The following is a 22,631-nucleotide window of genomic DNA, read 5'->3' as shown; positions in this document are numbered from 1 at the left end:
GCCCGTTTTTCTATTTCTCCGTCAAAGCGTACGTTTTTCAATATATCCGTCAAACCGTACTTCCACATTTCTGTTATACTGTAGCTGTGAAGTGATTTAGCAATAATTTTCCGGACACAACCTTGAATACCAATTTATACAAATAATCAGTAGCGGATTTAGAAAAGTACTTTAGGAGGGTTTTTTCTGATTGTTTCGTTTCCTAAAAAGTCCTAATTTTATTTGGGAAGTGCTTGAAGTTTATGAGTACAGGCATAACTAATATTTCGTTTCGTTTATATGTTTAGCAATTATCTTCCGGATACAACTTTAAAAATCATTTTATACTGAGAATCAGTGGCGGATTTAGAAAAGTATTTTGGGAAGGGTTTCTTACTAATGTTTAGTTTTTTTAAACATTCGTAATTTTTATTTGACGGGAGCTTAAAGTTTATGAGTAAAGGCATAAATAATAGATATTTCGTTTGTTGCAGATATTCCGTAACTTTGGGGAACGGGCTTCAGTCCGAAAGACCGCCCCCCTAACCTTCGCAAAACCGTCACTGCTGGTAATTAGTAATAATAACGATTTAAAAACAATAAAAAAGGAAGTCGCCCAACTCACAGTACACGCACTATTTCTACATTCACAGGTGGAATGAAGAAAAGCTTTGTCAGAATGGTCGAATGCTGGTTGAATTCCGGACTTCCCGATAGAAGCGCAAAAGCTAATCACTCAGTCATGTTTGTTGTGCAGTTGTATTTAGCTTAACTTAAATATATTCCGTAGTCTTTTTTTTGGGGGGGGGAGTTCCGTAATGTTATGTTGAATCCCTCTTGTTAAAAATTCAGAAAACTTGAGGATTGGGTAAAATGTGATTGGGTAAACCACAAAAATAAAAAGAATGAAAAATGCGAATCGTGTGAACTTCATGGTAACGTTTCCAGATATCAAACCACCTGCAATAGTTTTATTTCCCTTTCACCTTTTAATCAAGGTGTCCCATGTTCAATTCTCGGTCGAACCACAAACCTTCTTTCATGCGTAACCCAAGTAGCGGTTCGGATGTCAGTTTAAGCGAAAGTCTTCTCCTTGATAACCTCGGTATTTCGTAAGGATGTTAAGCCTAAATATACGAAACAAACCAAATTGTATATTTCTGCATGCCTAAATGCGTGTTGTTTTATAAAGAAGCCAATATTGCTTAAATATATTGATAGAAATTGGCAAAATATATCGATTGCCTACGTAGCTTCCAACATTAGCTTGGATTGGACTTTCAATGATATCTACGTACCGGTACTAAATTTGTAATTTAATACCTCAGTTTTAGCGTACTGATTATGGTACGTTGACCTTTAAATTTTACATGCAAAGCAATAACAGGATTTTCCCGTTATTGTCTTACATTTCAAGTAATGACGGGATTTTCCCAATGGCTAGGGCGGGAGATTCTCAACTTAAGAAATTTACTGACCGCACTTCTTTAAGCTTATGGGAGTCTTCCGGCATAACCCCGCTGTTGCGTAATAACATCAAGGCAAAACAAACTTATTTCTGTGAATATGTAATATAAATACATAAAGCAAAAAATCTAAGTCAAAAAAGCCTGGTTTAAACATCCCCCAAAAAACGGGTTTTTGGCATTTTCAAAAACAACCATGGCTCTTGCCAACTCTGCTTACTTTTGTATATAGGAGGTTAAAAAATTCTTATTATATACATTGGTTAATCCTGTTTCATTCATAATATAAATATGTTGAAAAATTGTTTGAAATATTTTTTCGAAATTCATAGTTTATTTTCGATGTTTTATATTATTATCAGCATCAACCACTAATTAAATGATTTTTTGTGTTATAGAGAAGCGATACAAAGTCTGTTTTATCAATTTAAAGCAGAATTTTCAAAAAAGCCCAAAATTTCCCAAGCAAAAAAGCAAAGCAGAAAAAAACGAGTTTTTTTTTTTCAAAAAAGCCGGTTTTTTTCCGAGCACTTGCATCTCTACTTTTAAAACACAAATGTAGGTAATTTGTGGAGAGGATTGAACGATATTTTACATTTTCAAATTACGAAATAGTTTGAAACATTAAAGAAACAATAATGCAACAATAACAATGATAACAGATACTTCTTTTAACATTAGAAATGTACAGAACAGTAACTTGGTATGAAATTTAAAATTGTAGATTCATATTAGATGTTCATAGTAATGTGAAACACAAATATACATTTTTCCCTACGTTTTGCAATTTGGTTGCTGTAAAATTAATAATTTTGTTTCGATTCCTCGCGGCACACCAGTGTGCCGTGGCACACCGGTTGGGAAACGCTGGATTAAGGTTCTGTAGTTTCCGGCTTATCCAAACATCTGGGTGTGTTCAAAAAGTATTAGGAAGTCAAGATCATCCGCGAAACATCACAAATTGAAAGGGAAATTTTTGAATCTGATTATATTACGACTGAAAGTGCTAAGTTAAATTTGTACGATGTAAATTTTGACAAGAACTATACTTGTGTCATCAATAGTTTCATTTAAAAATTTGAGTTCCATTTACGTCAATCCTACCTAGCATTTCTTGTTCTCATTATGCTCGAAGGTGCTACAAGTCTTGGCAACATTTATTCGGCTTAGTGTTCAGTATGGTTCGGTTATATTGTCTGAAGTATTGTGCATATAAGATATTGTACTCCTTCTGTGTTTTTATAGTATGTGAGTAACAGCTACAGGTTTAGCTGGCAGACTGGTTTATAATAGAATAACTCACGTAGAGGGCAGTGTTAGAAGGGGACAAATAAGAATGTAAGTTTCTCGATATTGCATGTCCATTTCATTGGTGACTGATGAAGTGAGCAGAGGCAGTTCTCGAAATTCTTTCACTTCGTTAAAATATTAGACACGTTAGTTATTGTGTTAATGTTCAACAGGAACATGATTTAATTAGCATGTTCTTTCGTTCATTTTTTGAAGTTTCTGGTAAGTTAGGATGAGAAAGGCTGTGAATTTACGTTCTATTCCATTCTGATTCTCCATAAAAACTCTAGTAATGTTTTTTCTTAGGTACTTATTATTATTATTATTTACTTTCTTGATAGTACAGTGTGTCAGAATTATCGATGTAAATGTGTGATTTTATTGTGAACTTTATATATATTTTTTGTACTTTAGATGTACAGTCGTTAGAATCGTACTTTGAGAAACAAAGGAGACAGCAAGAAAAAGGACGAGATTTAACAGCTCAAGTGCAAGGACTGTCTGAGACCGTACGAACGAACAATGAACAACTTTCATCGTTAATACAGAAAGAAGTTCAGTCCCAAATCCAGAAAAGCATCTCAGGGTAAGAATCACATCAGTTATTTACATTGGTTATGCAGGGTTAAATCTGAAAGTCATGGAGTTCAGTTTACCCGTAAAAAGTCCTGGAAGAGTCAGGGAATTTCTTGAAAAGCTTAACTTTAAAATGTTAGGGAATTTTAAGCACGGATTTTTATTACTTAAAACCCATTTCTCTTTTTGCCTTATCCGCCTAATTGGTAGGAGATATTTCATAAAATAGTTTGTTTTGCAACTCCTCTACCTACACACATTAACATGTACATGCATAGTAAATGAGGAACCCCTTGGTTAGGACAAATATGGTTCCTTTTTTACATTAGACCTGAAAATTTGTAAATCGTGACCTGGGAAAACCAGGAAAAGTCAGAGAATTCGTATTCGCCAAATAAGTGGAAACCCTGTCAATGCGTCAGCCATAGGTATGGTTGTTCTTTAACTTTTGTTTTTGTCTAAAGCAGATTGTAAGAATGTATTTCTTGATGGAGATATTGGAGTGGAGAATCACATGATAACCTACTTAAACCATGGCAATTTCTGCTTATTAATTCTATTGTAGTGCTATGTTTGCATATCTTGTAGTTAACAAACATTATAGTGCGTTAGGAACATCTAGACTGATATCTTTTTTTCCGTATCATGGTAGTTCAGATATTTGTAGCACTGTATACATTGTAGTGCCAAAATACTGTCTTTGTGATCCTTCATGAATCACTACCATTTTCTTCCATTTTGTGGTTCCACGAATAGGGTTTCCACTTATTTGGCGACCACGAATTTACTAACTTTTTGAGGTTACAATTTACAAATTACTATATATATATAAACCCATATTTTTCGCGACTTTTTTTTTTTTTTTGTTTTGTTTTGTTTTGTTTTGTTTTACGTGAATTTTGAAAACCTTCAGATTCGCTTTTTACAGTTTGTCCTTAATGTTCAATATCTGTTTCATGTCAGAAGGTTGATTTTTTTTTCCTGTTTTATAATGTTCCTGAAGGGCTCATAGCGAGTCACTTTTTTAACTAAAAGTTACCTTTTTCCAAGTTGGTCACTAGAAGTTACTTTTTTTTAAAGTTTGTCATTAAAAGTTACTATTTCGGGGGTAAAGTCATTTTTTTAGAGTTATTTGTGATTTATGTTTTGCATTGGCAGTTTTCTAAGAAAAATATAAAATTAAATGGAAAAAGGCAGAAACTTGTAACTTATTAGGGATGCAGCCGTAAGAGCAAATGTCATCTGGACTCTTAAGTCAGTAGTGTCTGATTTTGCACCTCACTTATATACTGACAATTGGCGACATAGGCTATTCCGTGTCATGTTCCCTGGTGGTGTGCCCCAAGATTTCCAATTGTTAGCAACAAAAATGAATTATTTAATTACAGATGCCGTTGGTCCTTACTTCAAAGATATGTTCGTTGAAGATCTGTTAGAGGCACCGGATACACTCTTCAGTTTGATGAAACAACAAAAAGTGCGGGGAAACCAGAGCTGCAACTTTCAGCTCGATAGGTCAGGCAAAAGTATGAAAATTGAAACTGGCCATGTGGAGACATTTTACCTAAGAAGACCCACAGAAGAACTCATGAAACAGATAAATCTAACAATAAACAATGTCAACCTTCCCAGACAGAAATTCTTGATGCTAGGTAGTGATGAACCAAATATCAATAAAAAGATTTACTGAATGATAAATGAGGACATGAAAACATTTAGGAAAAGGGGTTTGCTTGATAAAGGAACATGTAACATACACAAAGTTCATAACGCGATCCAAAAAGGACTCCAAGAATTTGGAATTGAAATAAGTGATACTGTCATTGATGTGTACTATTTTTTTCAAGGATTGGCCATCAAGGTGGGAAGATTTCACTAAGATTGCCAGTAAGTTAGGACTGCCTAAACGTAGAGTTCATGCTATCAAACATGTGAGTTCAAGATGGCTTACACTTGAAAAATCATGTGAAAGAGTTCTCGAACTCCTCAGTGCTCTGCAGAAGTATTTCCTCACGTTTCTTTCTCTAAAGAAATCAAACCTCATGGCTACTGGAAAATATAAGTCAGTTTCTAAAATTTTGAAAGACCCATCAACGAAAGCTCAATTAAATTTTGTCATCTCAAGTTCAAAACTTTTCAAAGATATCACAGAACTGTTTCAAAAAGAGGAGCCTCGTGTACATGTTCTGTACGCTAAACTTCAAACTGTTATCAAGGTTTTGTTGTTGATTTGTGAAGAAAGAAGTTGTTACATGTTTGACTGAACTGGATGAAAGTGCTGTAAGTGAGGAAAATCTGTTACCTGTTGGTGAAGTGGAGTGTGGAGAAGCAAGGTTAGCATTCAGCAGCTGGAAGAAGAAGAATGTGCTTAGTTTCAAGAAATATGTGAAGTCTGACTACGTGGCAGTATATAAACTCATAGTGAAAACCATTGAAATTTCCGTAGAACTTAAATACTTGTTTTGTCTTCATCCGGAAAATGAAGTCATTTGAGTGTGTCATTTGAGACTTGTTATTGAGTGATAAGTGGCGCTTACTTCAACGTGAGCATTTCTCAGGAAGTCTTTGCAGTGGTGGAATAGATTATTTCTGGAGGGTTTTTTTTTTTTTTTTTTTAATTAATTAATTAATTTTTAAGTTACCTACAGTGGCATTCGTGGTGAAAATTCGTCTGTCTTTAAGTCTTGGCAGTGCTGAAGTGGAACACGGGTTTTCATTATCATGTGTGCTCTTTGAAGATTGCACAGCGATAGCTTTAAGGACTCTCAATGCAAAGTTAAATATAATGTCTGGGATGAAGAAATTTGGAAATAAGCAAGAAATGGTTCCACTTAGAAGCTTCTTACATATATTGAGCCTGCTTACCGTAAATACAAAGCATACTTAGAAAATCTAAGAAAGGAGGAAGCCCAAAAAGAAGAAAGATGAAACAACAAGCAAAGAGAGAGGTGATGGAGAAATTGATAAAGGAAAAAAGGGACTTTGAGGACATGAAATCAATCCTGTAACAGAAAGAAAAAAAGAATATGAAAAGAAAAACAAAAGATGAACTTTTGTTTCAGGCATCTGAACGTCTGAAAACAGCTGTGAAGCGAAAGGACGTAACTGAAGTGCACTTTGCACAGGGTATGTTGAAAGAGTTGAAGAAAGTAAGGAAAGATTTTGCAAGATGAACAGAAACAGACAGATGATTTGCAGAAAATGGTGGATAAAAATCGTCCTTAATAACTCACTTCTTTATGAAGAAAGACTAAGTTTATGTGAAAATACAAAAATATGTTAGCATACATTCGTGTTGCTGCCTTTTTTAATTTAATTTTGTATGCAGCTGCATTTTTAGTTAACATTCGTAATTTATTTTAAAAGTTCATAGTAAGGTTATAAACATAATCCACATTATTTCCTTGTGTTAAAGGATAATGACATATATTACCCGTGTATAGTTTATTTTTCTTTGTATGCGGAATGTCGGTAGAAGTCATGCCTATGTTTACCAATTATGTGGTACCAAGACAAAATTTCTAACAAACCAATTGTATAGTCCGCAGCAAAAAAACCTGCAACATCAGCATCTAAGTTTATTGTGAAACAACGAATTCTTTTCATCCAAAATGAGTGTGCAGTGGAGGATGCCGAGGTTTCTCCTGGCGTGATTCGTGCCACTTAGACGTTATGTTGATTCCCTGCGCTGTTAGGCGTAGTTTCACAATAAACTTACATGCTCATGTTAGTTTTTTTCTGCGGACTGTACATGACAAAATTTTATTACCAGTTAATGGTAATCTAGATGCTATGTATTAATTACATTATTTTAATTTTGAATTACTGGACATAATGAAAATATAGCAATTTGGCCTTACCCCATCCAGATCAAATTTGAAATACAAAACAGTGCAAAGTATGTAATTAATAATGAACCTCTAAACATATATAATCCAATTTTTTATTAAGTGACAAACTTAAGTAAAATCATTTTTAATCTTAACATGTTAAAACATTACGTATTTCAGCTATGATCCAGCCGACCCTATTTTGTTTAAAAAAAGTGTAAAATTCAATTTATGCCCAAGTTTGGCATCAAGGTTTAAAGTTACTTCTTGATGAGATTTTGGTCACTTTTTCATGTGCTTTTGGTCACTTTTCAACTATTTCTGAAGAGACCAGACCACTATGAGCCCTGTTCTTGTGTATGAAATAGATGCATGTAAGGAACAAATACTACAATAGATTTAATTTTTATATCTTGATTAATTTTACAGTTTGCAAGAATCGTTAATTAAAATGTTGAAAGAAACTATTAGAGATCAAATAGTGAAAGGTTTCAAGGATCAGCAATCAGTAATTGAAGATAGCGTGATAACAGCAGTAAGGTCTAGGGCTGTCACTCCATCGTCACACATTATTGACGCCCAAGTTCAACAGGCGCAAATACTACAACTCATTGCTCAGGGACAGATCAATGCTGCATTCCAGCAGGTAAGAGCATTAAATACTCTTATGCATTCATGTTCAAAAAAGTTGAACACGTATTTATGTTTACGTTCGCACTCATAAGTGTTTAATATAATAACACTGCCACCTGTGGTTTAGAGCCATTTGTGATGGCCGTCAATAAACCAAACACAAGAATAAATAATAATAATAATAATAATAATAATAATAATAATAATAATAATAATAATAATAATAATAATAATCTTCTTCTTGAGCTCCTTCGTGGCTAAGCGGTTAGCATCCGCGCCTTTGGCGTAGGAGACCCGGGTTCGATTCCCGGCGGGAGCTCATTTGGTTCGGATTCCACGTTAATCAGTAGGTCCACGTCTCATATAGCCTCGCTGCTGAACGGGACGTAAAACTCAAAATCACCTCACTACTACTTCTTCTTCTTCTACTACTACTACTACTTCTTCTTCTACTACTACTACTACTACTACTACTACTACTACTACTACTTCTTCTTCTTTTTGTCACGCATACCAAGTGCTGAAATCATCGGAGATTGGGAGGTACCTAGTCAGTGTATAAGTCCTTTGACAATGGACCCTCCTTTTAATAGTACGAGAAACTATTTGTGATTATCTTAGTAATATCAGTAGTGAACTGGTTGTTACAAGATTGACCATAGTGTTCACCAGGCAATATGGACACGACAGAATTACGAGCACTAAATAAAAAGAAGATATGAATTGAATGTGCACCATAACTGTCTTTTTTGGGGACGCAATACGACAGAAACTTTTGCTTTTTTACATGAGCAATATTTGCGATTGTGGCAAGCCTCACATTGGAGGCCAACTTTTGAAAGAGACATTCAACGAATAATACATGCCTATGTTCCATGTCAGTCGATACACAGTAAACACTGAATGAGAGCTAGCAGGCGTGGAAGAGGATACATTTAGACTTCTTTAACATAGTAAGAATAAAGTGTTTGATTCTTATTGATGTAACCTCTCAATGTACAGAGAGATGGCCACAGAATAGTATTACGGCGGCTACCATTGTTAATACATTAAGACTTTGTTTCATTGTTTTCGATGGCCTCATGTAATTGTCACCGACAATGGACCACCCTTTCCAAGTGTAGAATTTCAACAATTTTGGTAGTCGGCTGAGTTGACATTGTTTCACATTCATCATTGTAGTGTGATTAGTTAAGAAGTAGGATGAGATTTGGGCATTAATATATATTGAATTAATCTTAGAGTTTATCAAATTGATAGTAGAAATTACGTAGGTATTTTCCGACTTAATAAAAGACATAGATAGGAATCAATTGTGGAGCAATCCAAATGAAATCGACCAATTTCCAGGTCAAAGGTTGCTGACAAAATTTATCTATTTTTTAATTTTTCAGCCGCGCAGGTTTATTTGTAGCGGCCATTTTGTATAGGCGCGTGTGTGTATTTTGCACTTTTCTGAGGATTCCGTTAAACACTATAAGTTTTTAGGATTTAAAGATAATGAGTTCAAACCAAAACCATATGAAAGATAATGGAATGGACAACATTCTGTGTTCTGTGCACACTGAGACGTACTTTAGAACGTCGAAAAAAAAAAGCTCTGAACATTGAGGTTGGAAACCTGGAAATTGCCATTTTGGAATGTACATTTTGAAACGAAATAAATAAAGCTTACCTTCAATTCTCTGTCTACATAGAGACTATAGCGCGTCCAGTAAGAGAACGTCTCTGACAGCTCGCAATGACATTGCCACTACTCGCGTGTCAAGGTTTTATTCGGTGCAACTGTAGTGGCAATTTAATTAATGGTATGAGACAGAGTGATCGTGGTTGGTAACACTGGTATCAAAGTAGGGGCTGCAATGTCCCACCGCATGTGGTAAGAAACGTCAGAGACCATCTCTTGTTGTCCGTGCTATAGATAGTAAACCACGTCCCAAAGAAGTGTCAGATCTGAGAACCATATACTTGACTTTTTTTTGAAATTTTTTAAACATTGCCAATTTTCGAAAATCGTGTATTTTTACCATCAAATATCTAAGGAAGGATACAAGGGAAAAATCCCAAATTTGCACAAAAATAGACAATAGTTGTGCAGTAACAGTGAGTAAAATTGCATCACTGAGACATGAGTAGTTTCTGAGTTATAAGTTGTTGCAGTGATGTGAAATTCACGATTTTAAGAGCTTAACAGATGTACAAGTTTTGTGTTGATATAGTATCTCAGGCATACAATTTATCTATGTTTCATCAGAAGAAGTGTAGCCAAACAGCAAGAAATTCGAGATTTGCTAATTGTAAAAGAATTATCTATACCAGATCATATCATAGATTTGTACCTCGAACGCAGATACAAATCAGATATGTTATGAATACTCACAGTCAGATGAATTTACTGATTTCAGTACTTCCAGAACATAGCATTTTGTCATTTGCACCCAATGATACCGTAACATAGCATTTTGTCATTTGCACCTAATGATACCGTAGCCTGTATTTGTGACGAGAAGTGGTGGATTGGGGGAATTGAAGACATGAGTCAGGAAAATAACGATCTTTCTGATTATTTTTTCCATCCCCATGGTCCAAGAACCTCTTTTAAACTATCTACGAATGACAAGGTGTGAGTGCTAATCACTAAGGTTCTCCGGAAACTCTCACCCACAGAGTTCACAACTCCTAAAGATCGTACTTTCAATATCAGCGCCAAACTCTGTACACAAATTAGTCAACTATTTACCTCACTGATGTCTTAACAGCACGGCTATAGGCAGAAAAGAAATAACAGACGCGTTTCGTTTCTTGTACAATATGATTGATAAATTATGCACACTTTACCCAATTAACTTTAATGTCGTGTTATTTTCACTTTTGCTACAAAGTTTATATCCACACCTAATGGCGCTTCTTGGTATTAAGTTCCAGTGAAGAAAAACCTTATAACTCAGAAACTACTCAAGTCTCAGTAATGCAAGTTTACCCATTTTTAAAAATTAATTATATATGGTTCACAGATCTGAAACTTGTTTGGGACGTTGTCTACTATCTAGTCTCTACGTAGGCAAAAAAAATTGAAGGCGAGTCTCATTTATTTCGTTTCAAAATGTACATTCCAAATTGGCAATTTCTAGGTTTCCAACCTCATTGTTCAGAGCTATCTTTTTTGACGTTCTAAAATACGTCTCAATGTGCATACAACATAGAATGTTGTCCATTCCATTATCTTTCATATGGTTTTGGTTTGAACTCATTATCTTTAAATCCTAAAAAGTTACAGCGTTTAACGGAATGCACTAAAAAGTTCAAAATACGCTCAGGCGCCTATACAAAATGGCCGCTACGTTAAAAAAAAAAAAAATGTCAGCAACCATCATTGGTCGATTTCATTTGGATTGCCCCTTGTATAAGTAGTGCATAGTTTGATTTGTTAAAACTTAATAACCTTTTAGTCATAATTTGTAAGTAGAGTACTTCAACATACATGACTGGTACAGAAACTTGTCATCCTACTAGAGATGGTTTTCCATAAGTACAACACATGGGATACCTTTTAAACACTGAGAAGTCGTACTTCGCCAGGCATCCTTACATTTTGATACGTGTTTAATTTTTGGTAGCTGGAATAGCTATTTACATCCGAGTTTATTCTGAGTCGAGTTTGGAACTTTTCATAACTGATTAACAAACGGGAAGGCTTGAATAATTGATCTGAATTTAGAAGTTTTTAAACCTATGCAATGAGATGTTCAAAAATTCTCAGTTCGCAAAATGATGAACACACAAAACAACTGAATTTATGATTTATTTCGAGCGTTGTGACATCGATCTGCTGATGTTAAGGCATTTGGCACGGTTACCAGTAATTCGAGGATAGGCGCTACAATTTTGGCTTTCGAGGTTTTCAGGCGTTACTGCCTGGGATCTTTTTTTCTTGGGTTATGTGAAAGTTCACATTTTTCTTCAAAAACAGAATCATATCAACTGTGCCTGGAGTAGAACGGGACACTGTGAAGCGTTTGGGATGAAGTTAGTTATAGTCTTGCTAGTGACTGCATCAGATAGAGTACTTATGGATTGGTAACGTGGTGTGTAAAACTTCGCGTACTAAACTATATGTAATTTTATTGTAATACTAAACTTTTTTTTTTTTTTTAAATAATAATTGTGACATGTTATCATTGTAATCACATGCACTTGCACTGTTACATAAGACCAATTCCATTTCAAATCGTCCAGGCAAACCACAATTGATCCCCATCATAGTGTCAGATTTCATTTATTTTTTTATATAGGATCTACATGCAATATTATTAGACCCATATTTTTTTCTTTTTGCTAAAAAAAAAAAAAAAATTCCTTCGATATACAGCCTTCCAAAATGGCTGCCCTCCTCTCAGATTGCTCGAAAAGCTGAAAAACATGTCAAATTAAGATTTGTTGTAGAGAAACGAGTGTACTTAGTAACATAATCGCAATAGCAGGAAGAGTATAAAGTTGTATGTTTCGGTGAAGGGCCAAAATTAGTCTATTGTTCCAATAGGGTTCCCGCAATTCACTCACAATGTTGTCCACTTTGGTGAAATTTCTGCTAACTTCAAAAAAATTTTTCCTATCCTCAAGCAATATCAAGCATCTGCTTCTAGCATCGAAATCTACTCCATAAGGTCTCTAGAAAATGTAAAGGACTTACGTTTTTGATTATTACATCGCACGTTATAGCATGATGAAAAGCATATAGCCATTTTCTCAAAAAACCCACCTTTTAAAAATCTGAATTTTTTACGTGTATTGGGAAAGTACATAAGCATTTAATATCCGTTAACCGTTCATGCGGCTGCAGCCCCTAACATTCGCAATTAATTATTGAAATTTCGATTTTTGTACTTGGAGTGTAAATATTTCTTATGGGCATTTAGGTCCTATACACAGGACGATTTGAAAGGGAGTATGAAAATTTTCAGAGATGAATCCTGACATCAAATCCAGTAGAAAAGTTCCCATAAACATGAGTCGAATTCCGCTTCGTTTTCGAGTTACAGGGCTTCCAACTCGGGACCCAAAATCGGCCCGGGACAATAGAAAATAAAATATATATTTCGCGTTAAATCAAACTGTGTTAAGAGTCTTCATCCCGGCGAAATTAAAATACCGCTAATTTTACAGTAATTATGTGATATCTTCAAATAGATAAAAGATAATCGAAATGTGGAACAAGAGCGCCCTAGAGAATATTATTTTACATGAGAAACCGTTATCACGACTCACTTATCTGCTTTCGATTTCGAGCCACTTTGAAAATCGGCATTTATTTTCGCGTTTCTAAACAGCTGAAAACATAAAGCCACTAGTTGACTTGTGAATAACGGTACCTCACGCAAAATAATATTGTCTAGGGCGCTCTTGTTCCATATTTCTATTATCTTTTATCTATTTGAAGATATCACATAATTAATGTAAAATTAGCGGTATTTTAATTTCACCGGGATGAAGACTTAAAGCTTTGATAAAAGTTCAGAAAGTTGATTTGCATCAACATAATTTTTACGTGCGTTGCAATTCGGTTGACAGTGTTGCCAACTTGGTAGAACTTTTGTTTCCAAATGACACTACGTGGATTTTATTTGATATTTGGTATTTATTAATGATTGTAAACATCACATGAAGCACAATTTTTCCCACATTACCAGAGTTTTCGAAAACTTAAATGTATTTCATTAAAAGTTTTATCTCGTGCGTTATTGATAGTTTGCGTGATTCGGTGTCATGAACATGGTCCTAGTTGTCTCTGGAACCATGAAAATTGTTTTCACTGGTAGCATGACATTGTAGTGCACTAGTTAAGTGGTTGTGTAAATAACAATGGGGAAGTCCTATTACAGTAAGAACCGTATTAAATGTGTTGATTATTCTAAAAGGCATAAGATAATTGTGTACAGAAAGAATTCTTGACAAAAATTTTATCTTGCGGTAAAATATATGTATTGCGTACAGCGCGTCTGCCAAAACGTAGTATTAGGAAAGGATGATTATTTGTGTAAAGGGTGCTTTGAATATTTACCGTGAACAACGTGAATGTGTGCGAGATATTGGTGACCACGAAAGAAAGTGTAAATATGAAATTATGCACCAGCAAGATAGAATTTGTTCCTCTGAATGTGAATTTGGAAACCATTAACCAGACAGGTAACATACTAAACATGAATGTGTCGCCATTAAAGCGGCCGTTATCGGTGAAACCTAGACTACGGTTAAAGATTCACCTCTCAAAATGTTTCATACTGTCTATCAAATCGCTTTGTGTACAGGACACAAATAATCCTCCTCTCCTAAAAGTACGTTTGAGCAGACACGCTGTACTCAATCCATATATTTTACCGCGAGATAAAATTTTTGTCTAGAATTCTTTCTGTGCACAATCCTCTCATGGCTTTTAGCATAAACAACACATTTAATATGGTCCTTACTATAATAGGACTTCCCCACTGTTATTCACACAAACAATTAACAAGTGCACTACAATGACATGCTACCAGTGAAAGCAATTTTCATGCTTCCAGAGAACACTGGGACTGTTCACGACACCAAATCATACTATCAATAACGCAAGAGAAAAAACCTTTTAATGAAATACATGTAAGTTTACGAAAACTGTGGTGATGTGGGGAAAATTGTGCTTCATGTGATGTTACAATCATTAATGAATACCAAATATCAAATAAAATCCACGTAGTGTCATTTGGAAACAAATAAAAGTGCTACCAAGTTGGCAGTACTGCCAACCGTATTGCAACGCACGTAAAAATCATCATATTGATACAAAACAATTTTCTGAACTTCATCATAACTTTAACAAACAGTTTCTGATTTAACGCGAAATATATATTTTATTTTCTATTGTCCCGAGCCGATTTTGGGTCCCGAGTTGGAAACCCTGTAAGTCGAAAACGAAGCGGAATTCGACTCATGTTTATAGGAACTTTTCTACTGGATTTGATGTCAGGATTCATCTCTCAAAATTTTCATACACCCTTTCAATTCGCCTTGTGTATAGGATCTACATGCCAATAGGGAATATTTACATTTCAAGTACAAAAATCGAAATTTCAATAATTAATTGCGAATGTTAGGGGCTGCAGCCGCATGAACGGTTAATGGATATTAAATACTTAGGTATTTCTCCAATACATGTAAAAGATTCAGATTTTTAAAAGGGAGGGTTTTTGAGAAAATGGCGTCCTAATGAAATTTTCAGCTTTTCATCATGCTATAACGTGGGATGTAATAATCAGAAACGTAAGTCCTTTACATTTTCAAGAGACCTTATAGAGTAGATTTCGATGCTAGAAGCAGATGGTTGCTATTGCTTGTAAGGATAGAAAAAAAAAAGTTTGAAGTTAGCAAAAATTTCACCAAAGTTGGCAATATTGTGAGTGAATTGCGCGAATCCTATTGGATCAATAGACGAATTTTGACGCTCTACCGAAACATACAACTTAATACTCTTCCTGCTATTGCGATTATGTTACTAAATACACTCGTTTCTCTACAATAAAATTTTTAATTTGACGTGTTTTTCAGTTTTTCGAGCAATCTGAGAGAAGGGCAGCCATTTTGGAAGGCTGTATATCGAAGAAAATTTTTTTTCAGCAAAAAGAAAAAATATGGGTCTAATAATTTTCTGAGACAGTCTTGTGGACCACCCTGGGCGATTTGAAATGGAATCACTCATTAAAAAAAAATAACCTGTACTTCAGCCCGTAACCAAAAATTAACCAGGAAGTAAAGTGTAAATATCTTGAAGTACGAATTCTCAGGAGTAATAGTATCTGATTAATTGTTCAATTTCACTATTATGCGTTTTTCCTTAACTGTTTATTCCAGGCCCTGTCAGCGTCTGACTTGAATTTAGTTGTATTTATCTGTGAGAAGGTGAACCCACATCAAGTTTTCAATCAATCTCCCTGCCCACTCCAACAGCATGTATTATTATCTCTTATTCAGCAGCTATCAGCTGACATGACGAATCACACGGAAATCAAACACAAGTAAGTTAATAATAGTTTTTTCCTTTTATTTACAGCCAAAGATGTAAATGCTGTCAGATGTGATTGAGGGAACCCATTGATTGGTAATGTTTAATTTTCTCGGTAAAAAAGTTAAGTAAGTTGTTTTAAAAATTCTGAGTTGCTTGAAGAATAATAAATATACGCATTGTTTTATAAACCTAACAAGTCTAATCGTACAATTTGTAGGCATTATCTCTGATAGTTTTTTATGAAGGTAGGAAAATCTGTTGGGTTTTAACGCTTCTGAAATTATGGTAATCAAGAACTTAGCTTCAATTTACGTTCACTTTTAGCTAGACTTTGCTTGCTATATTGAAATACAAGTTGGCCATTTATAGAAAAAAAAATCACAAAAGTAATTTGATCTACAAATTGCAGCTAGGCTATTGTATTCGATTTCCTCTTATCATTCATGAAGTTATCAAAAGGAAGTTTTTCTTCTTTCATTGTTAGATTTATAAAGTAAATCGAGAAATTGTATCGTGTTGTTGTCAAATTAACTCCGAACAGTTCCCGGTAATAGAAAGCACAATTATTAAATTTGACGCTGGACAGGCGAGCAGTCGAAGTCGCGGTAGCAGATTATTATAAAACTTACACCGGATGGGTAAAAGTTTGGAGTGCACATTTTTTATTTAACAATATGCAAGGGTGAGTCCGAAAGGAAGCTTCCCCAGGCGACTGTAGGCAGAGGTGGGGATGCAAGACCAAAAATAGCATGTGACATTAAAGATCAGACGTACTTTATTTTTCCACATAAGTACTACGTACATTGAGACATTTGTCATACCGATATATAAGCTTCAAAAACCCTTCCAGGAAAAATTCAGAACTCTGCAGATGGTAGAAGAGTCGAACAGCTTCTGTAACTTCAGCATTGCTTTCAAAGCGCATGCCGCTGAGAGTCTTCTTCAAAGTCGGAAACAAGTCACTGGGTGCGAGATTAGGACTAGATGGCGGATGGGCAAGGCGTTCCCACCGAAGGGTTGCAATATGGTTTTGCGTTGCCCATCACATCAGGCCCCTATATTTCCACGAGGCGGTTATGGATTTCTGCTCCCGACACGCCACGTACCCGTTCATAGCGGACAACCGCTCACACTTCTTCCTTTGATCACGACGTCAAAACGCGCTTTCTCTTCATAGCTATCAGGCTCAGACTGAGAGATTCGTCTCCGCTTTCCTCAGACGCTGCAGGATCACGGCCGAATGACACCCAGTTGTGTTTGGTGTGTTGCGCATGCAACTGCTGCCTTGTTTTCCCCATTGTTCTTCGCTTCGCCGGGAAAAACGAGAAGGGAAACTTATTTTCGGACTTCCCCTTGTAGATAGAATGAATTAAGAGCGTAGATTTATTTAACATGGGCATAAACATTCTTTTTAAGTGCCTCATTAGTTCAGTGCTAACGACGTAAAATCAGCTGTACCGATAGAAGCTTTACGGACAAATTAAGTTCTAATTTATTGTGTTAATAATCGAAAACTCCAGATTGAAATAGAGTATTAATACATAATAAATTAGAACTTTAATATGTCCATGAAGCTTCCAACGGGGCAGCTTCATTAAATTCATTTACTTTTTTTAAAGCTTCGTAATGAAGAGTGTATGGCCCATGTTAAATTTAAAGTCTTAGCCTACTTTTTCTCCCTCTTAAGTATATTTATGCTTCATAGATGTTATAAAAGAATATCAATGTATACTGACAAGGCGAGTTCCGTTTCACAGTGTAAAACTGTGATAGAGTATAAGTTAACGGGGCTTCAATATTGAAATCGAAAGTAGTAGAACCAAATATTTCGGAAAGAAAATCTCCACACTAATAACTTACTGGAGTTTACAAATTAATAGTGAATCAAATGTAATCAATACTGTATACAGTAAATGAGTGAACTGATGGTTAGTGTTATCCCTGATTTTACGAGAGGATATCAAACTGATTATAAAAAGGATTGTGCACACCTTTGAGATCATGATGGCATTAGTTCTCTGCGTAGTTGCGGTGCTTCGTAATATATTTTCCACAGTGGTCGTTTACTTTGCTTAAGCAATTTTTGTAGAAGTCTTCAGTTCGGGCTTCAAATCATATTTCTGCTTCAGAAATGACATTATGTCTGCTGTGAAAATACAGGGTTCATTATGAAAGTAATGAGTATGATGCTACCCTGACTCAACAATCTACCGCAGCGCGCGCTGCCGGCGCGGAAAAACTAGTGGGTGGCCTGTCCTTCCAAACGCGCCCGGAGTCAGTCTGCTGCGAGCAGTGACAGCGTGTGGATGTCGATCCGCGTGAAGCACGTTTTTACAAGTTGTAACACAACGCGATGGAGGGTTCGCTCGAACAACGCTACGCCATAAAATTTTGCGTCAAGTTGGGTAAGAATGCTACGGAAACTTACCAGATGCTGAAAGAGGCCTACAAACAGGAGTGTTTGTCAAGATCCCAGGTCGTAAATGGCACAAGTCGTTCAAGGAGGGTCGGGAGGAGGTCGCCGACGAGCCCCGTACTGGACGCCCAACAACGGCCAGAACCGATAACAACATTAACCGTGTGCGTGAAGTATTGCGCTCAGACCGGCGTGTGAGCATTCAACAAATCGCGGACACCCTAAACATGTCAACATTTGCGGTACATGGGATAGTGACCGAGGACCTGCATATGCGAAAGGTCTGTGCGAAGTTTGTGCCGAAAGTGTTGACGAACAAACAAAAAGAACTTCGAGTTTTGCGCTGCAAGGAGTTGTTGGCATTGTGTGAAAGTGATCCGGACTTTTTAGACTCGGTCGTAATTGGAGACGAATCCTGGATGTTCGAATACGATCCAGAATCCAAAAGTGCGGAGTGGCACACCTCATCCTCCCCCCGCCCCAAAAAGGCGCGCATGAGCAAATCCCGAATCAAAACCATGCTCATTGTCTTCTTCGACGTTCGAGGAATCATCCATTTCGAGTTTGTGCCACCAGGACAACCTGTCAACGCAGGATTTTATCTAGAAGTGCTCGAGAGACTGAAACGCAGGGTCGCCCGTGTTCGAAGTGACATCAAAGACTCAATGAAACTCCACCACGACAATGCACTAAGTCAAACCGCCTTCACCGTCGTCGACTTCCTGGCCCGGAGCAGAACCCCAGTGGTCCCCCACACCCTATAGTCCTGACCTGGCTCCTAGTGACTTTTTTGTTTCCCCGTTTGAAGACACCTCTCAAAGGAAAACATTGGGACTCCGTGCAGAATATTCGAGCCTATGTTACAAGGTTTTTAAAAGCCATTCCAACCGAGGACTTTAAAGATGCTTTCCAGGCGTGGAAAACACGTCTCCAGAAGTATATCGATGCAGAAGGAGCGTATTTTGAGGAATTTTAAAGATTTGTAACAATCGGAACAATAAAACAGTTTTTCTAAAGCAATGCTCATTACTTTCATAATGAACACTGTAGATATTTTTGACTGGATGCTTCATTTCTGAAAAAATAAAGAAAAAAAAATTGCTTAATTCTAGGTCCGGTGAATATGGAGAGTAAGGGAATACTAGCTTCGCTATGTATTGCGTTGGCTAAATTAATTGATGTATTGTCTGCAAATAGCAGCATCCCTTTTCTGAGGATTCCTCGACATTTGGGCGGGGGAAAATCGCAGTTATAGGCGTCTCGACCCCATAAGATATTACCGTATGTGGGTCGACTTTTCTCTTCATAGATTGCAGACCGATCGCAAACGCGTTACCAGGATATTTTATTATGTTTCTTACATATGTTCGAACCCTCCAGCAGGGTTAACTCTTTAAATTTTGTAGGTTGACTGGTTGTTGCATAACACCGTCTATTTGTTCTTCAGCTTCTCTCGTAGAAAAGTTAGGAGACAAGAATATTTACCAGTGATAGTTTGACCCTCTGTGAGGTAGTCTTGTCATGGTGATCTCACATTGCCAAAGCAAGAAAAGCATAACTTTGTCGGCAGACTTTTGCTCCTCTGCGTTTTTCAATGAATGTTTCTGTGTCATAAAGACATACCCAACTTTCATTCATGGTGACTAGTTGTTCGCCTCGTGGAAAGTATAATGGTTATCCAATTCCTTTCCGAACCAAATCAGAGAATGATTCAAGATCCGAGCGGCTGCTACACTTTTAGCATGAAGCCAGTAGTGTGTGTCTGTACTGCCAGTTCCAAATCCTATTTCATTTGATACTGTAATCATTGGAATACGATCACGTGACATTTCAATTATGGAATTTTATTTTATTTTATTTCCACAACTCCGGAGTGATCAACTTTCTTGGCCAGTGAGTGTACAGTCTGCAGCAAAAAACCTGCAACCTGAGCATGTAGGTTTATTGTGAAACTACGCCTAACAGCCCAGGGAATCAACATAACGTCTAAGTGGCACGAATCACACCAGGAGAAACCTCGGCGTCCTCCCCTGCGTACTTATTTTGGAGCAAAAGACTTCGTCGTTTCACAATAAACTTACATGCTCATGTTGCAAGTCTTTTTGCTGCGGACTGTACAATTCATTTTACCCATTACGCTACGTCAAAATTATTACCATTCATACTTTGTATAACAAGACACTATGTTTTGTATAGAAGAATAAAGTGTAAACTACAGCAACATATATAGAAATGCATTAGTTGTGCAAAGCAGTTAAAGATTCAAAAATAATGGGAAGAATTGTGAATCTGCGTTATTCCGGCAAATATTTTTTTATAGAGATTTCCGGCACAGTAGAAAACATTGCCCATAGCTATTACAAAATAAATTTATTACCGGTGGTATTCCTTTTTCTTCGCTCGGGTCAATTCCAGTGAATAGCTGGAGAATATTGAAGAGAAATAGAAAAAATCAGAACTACGACAGTGTTTCAGAGGTGAGGCTGGTGTTTAATCAGTTACACATTATTAAAAGAAAGTACTTAGAAAATAAGCAGTATGATGACCAGGAGTGGAATCAAGTTGGATGTATTTCGAACTGCCCCTCATGCTATGAAAACTAGTTAATTTTAGTTGTGCATTGCATTACAGAGTATATGGACTTGTGTAGAAAAATGATTCGGTTGTTTTAAATTGTATTTACTTATACCTAGGTACAGTAGTTCACAGTATGTCAATGAATAAATTCATGTACTATGTAATCCGTTTGTTACCAATAAAACTAATTTTTATGTATCTTTACTCACAATGACAGGTATCTGGAAGAAGCTGTGATGAATCTAGATACAACAAATCCAGTGACCAGAGAGCATATGCCGACTGTTATTGCCAACTTGCAAAGACAACTGCAAGCTTATATCTCAAGCAATCCCAACAACAAGATAACAAGAAGTTTGAAAATGCTGCATATGGCTACTCAAGCTCTTGTAACTAATTAAACTGTACATATTTGCAATATAGGACTAGGATACATTGCAATATCGTCCGATTTGCATTCATTCACAGTGCACATTGTGTTAGTGATATATTTTTTTCACCTTTTTAAATGCCGACGAAATTGAAAACTTCTTTCGTGTTTTGTGTATGATGTGATTTTTTTAATCACTTACACATAACAATTGTGTATATGGTGAACTGACGTTTTCTAGTGCTTTTTTTTAAAAAAAAAATGACAAATTGTGATTTGCAGAAGTGTTCAAGGTTCCTTCAAAAAAAAAAAAAAAAAATTATTTGGCAAGAATGACACTACTGGTCTTGTCATAGGTACTTCTGTTTCTTTTTGAAGCGAAAGAGTGATCATTTAAGTGCGTAAGCAAGAAGAGAAAAAGAGAGTCAATCTAGAAATATTGCTCAGCGAAATAACTGATCGTCAAATAGTGAAGTCAGTGTGTGAAGGATAAGAAAAGTTAGTGACATTTATTCTACGGAGACGACACTTCTTATTATTAATAATAGTTACGATTTTATTTTTAAAATTTTGCTATTCGTGGCACGAATATTTCTTTCCATAGATGCAAATCTCTTGTAAAGAACGAGAAGAGAAAGTATTTCTAATGTTTTTCCTGGTTTGTTTTTCCTATCATGGCTTGAATTATGTTAACTGTATTATAAAAGTATTACCTACAAACTTTTCTGGTTTGTAGCGATTGTTAATAGGGAATGGTTTTCTTTTTTCGAATCAGTTATCAATGTTCGATACATAGATGTACTTTTCGTAAGTTCGTAATGCACAGATATGAGATTTGTTTGCCATAAGACATTGAATGAAGGTCTCCATTTTTCTTCCCACTTGCTTACGTTGTATACATGTACAGTTACACATTTCCTAACACTTCTATTTTTGAGTTGTCAATGAGAGAGGTATCAAGACTATAATGGTTATATCTTTTGTAGCTTATATGTTTGAGTCATACGATACATTTTAATGAATCGCACGTAATTTGTATTTCGTCTTCCTCCTTTATTTTGCTTACACGTTTTGTATGTAAAACAGAAAAGCAGTCTGTGATTACTTTTATATAAAGGTTTAGGTACTTTTCCAATACAAAAATCACTGCAAGTGCCTGAACCGATAAAAAATGTATCTAATATACTTTATGTATGTTACGTGTATGTAAAAGCTAAATCCAAATGTATAGTCTTTGGATGTAATAATATAAGACTTTTTATTGACTTCTGAAACCTTTCCAGAAAGAAATCTGTGTCAAGGTATATTGTATATTCCTGTTTATCAGTGTTGGGCAAATTTCAATTGAATTAACAAAGTAATGGTCAATTGTTAATTGCAGTTGACCATTAATAAATGAGAATCAATTGCAATTTTAATCAATCGATTGAAAGTAATTGCAATTGAATTCAGTAATTCA

The 22,631-nt window shown here is 35.9% G+C and overlaps 1 protein-coding gene across 5 annotated transcripts in view; it reads left to right on the top strand.

Moving 5' to 3' along the window:
• Nucleotides 1-22,424, top strand: part of Ge-1 (Enhancer of mRNA-decapping protein 4 homolog Ge-1) — a 128,957-nt gene extending 106,533 nt beyond the window's left edge. For all 5 annotated transcript variants that reach the window (XM_081757538.1, XM_081757536.1, XM_081757540.1 and 2 more), the window contains 4 exons: nt 3,150-3,321; nt 7,571-7,787; nt 15,656-15,819; nt 21,020-22,424. In XM_081757538.1, coding sequence (XP_081613664.1) covers nt 3,150-3,321; nt 7,571-7,787; nt 15,656-15,819; nt 21,020-21,203 — 737 coding nt within the window. In that variant the 3' untranslated portion in view covers nt 21,204-22,424. The remainder of the gene's footprint in view (nt 1-3,149; nt 3,322-7,570; nt 7,788-15,655; nt 15,820-21,019) is intronic.
• The last annotated feature ends 207 nt before the right edge of the window (nt 22,425-22,631 follow it).

The sequence above is a fragment of the Thermobia domestica genome, chromosome 1 (genome assembly GCF_964235325.1).
Source record: "Thermobia domestica chromosome 1, izTheDome1.hap1.1, whole genome shotgun sequence".
Classification (NCBI taxonomy): domain Eukaryota; kingdom Metazoa; phylum Arthropoda; class Insecta; order Zygentoma; family Lepismatidae; genus Thermobia; species Thermobia domestica.
The sequence above is the reverse complement of the archived record's forward strand: the minus strand, read 5'-3'. Positions and strand labels throughout refer to the sequence as shown.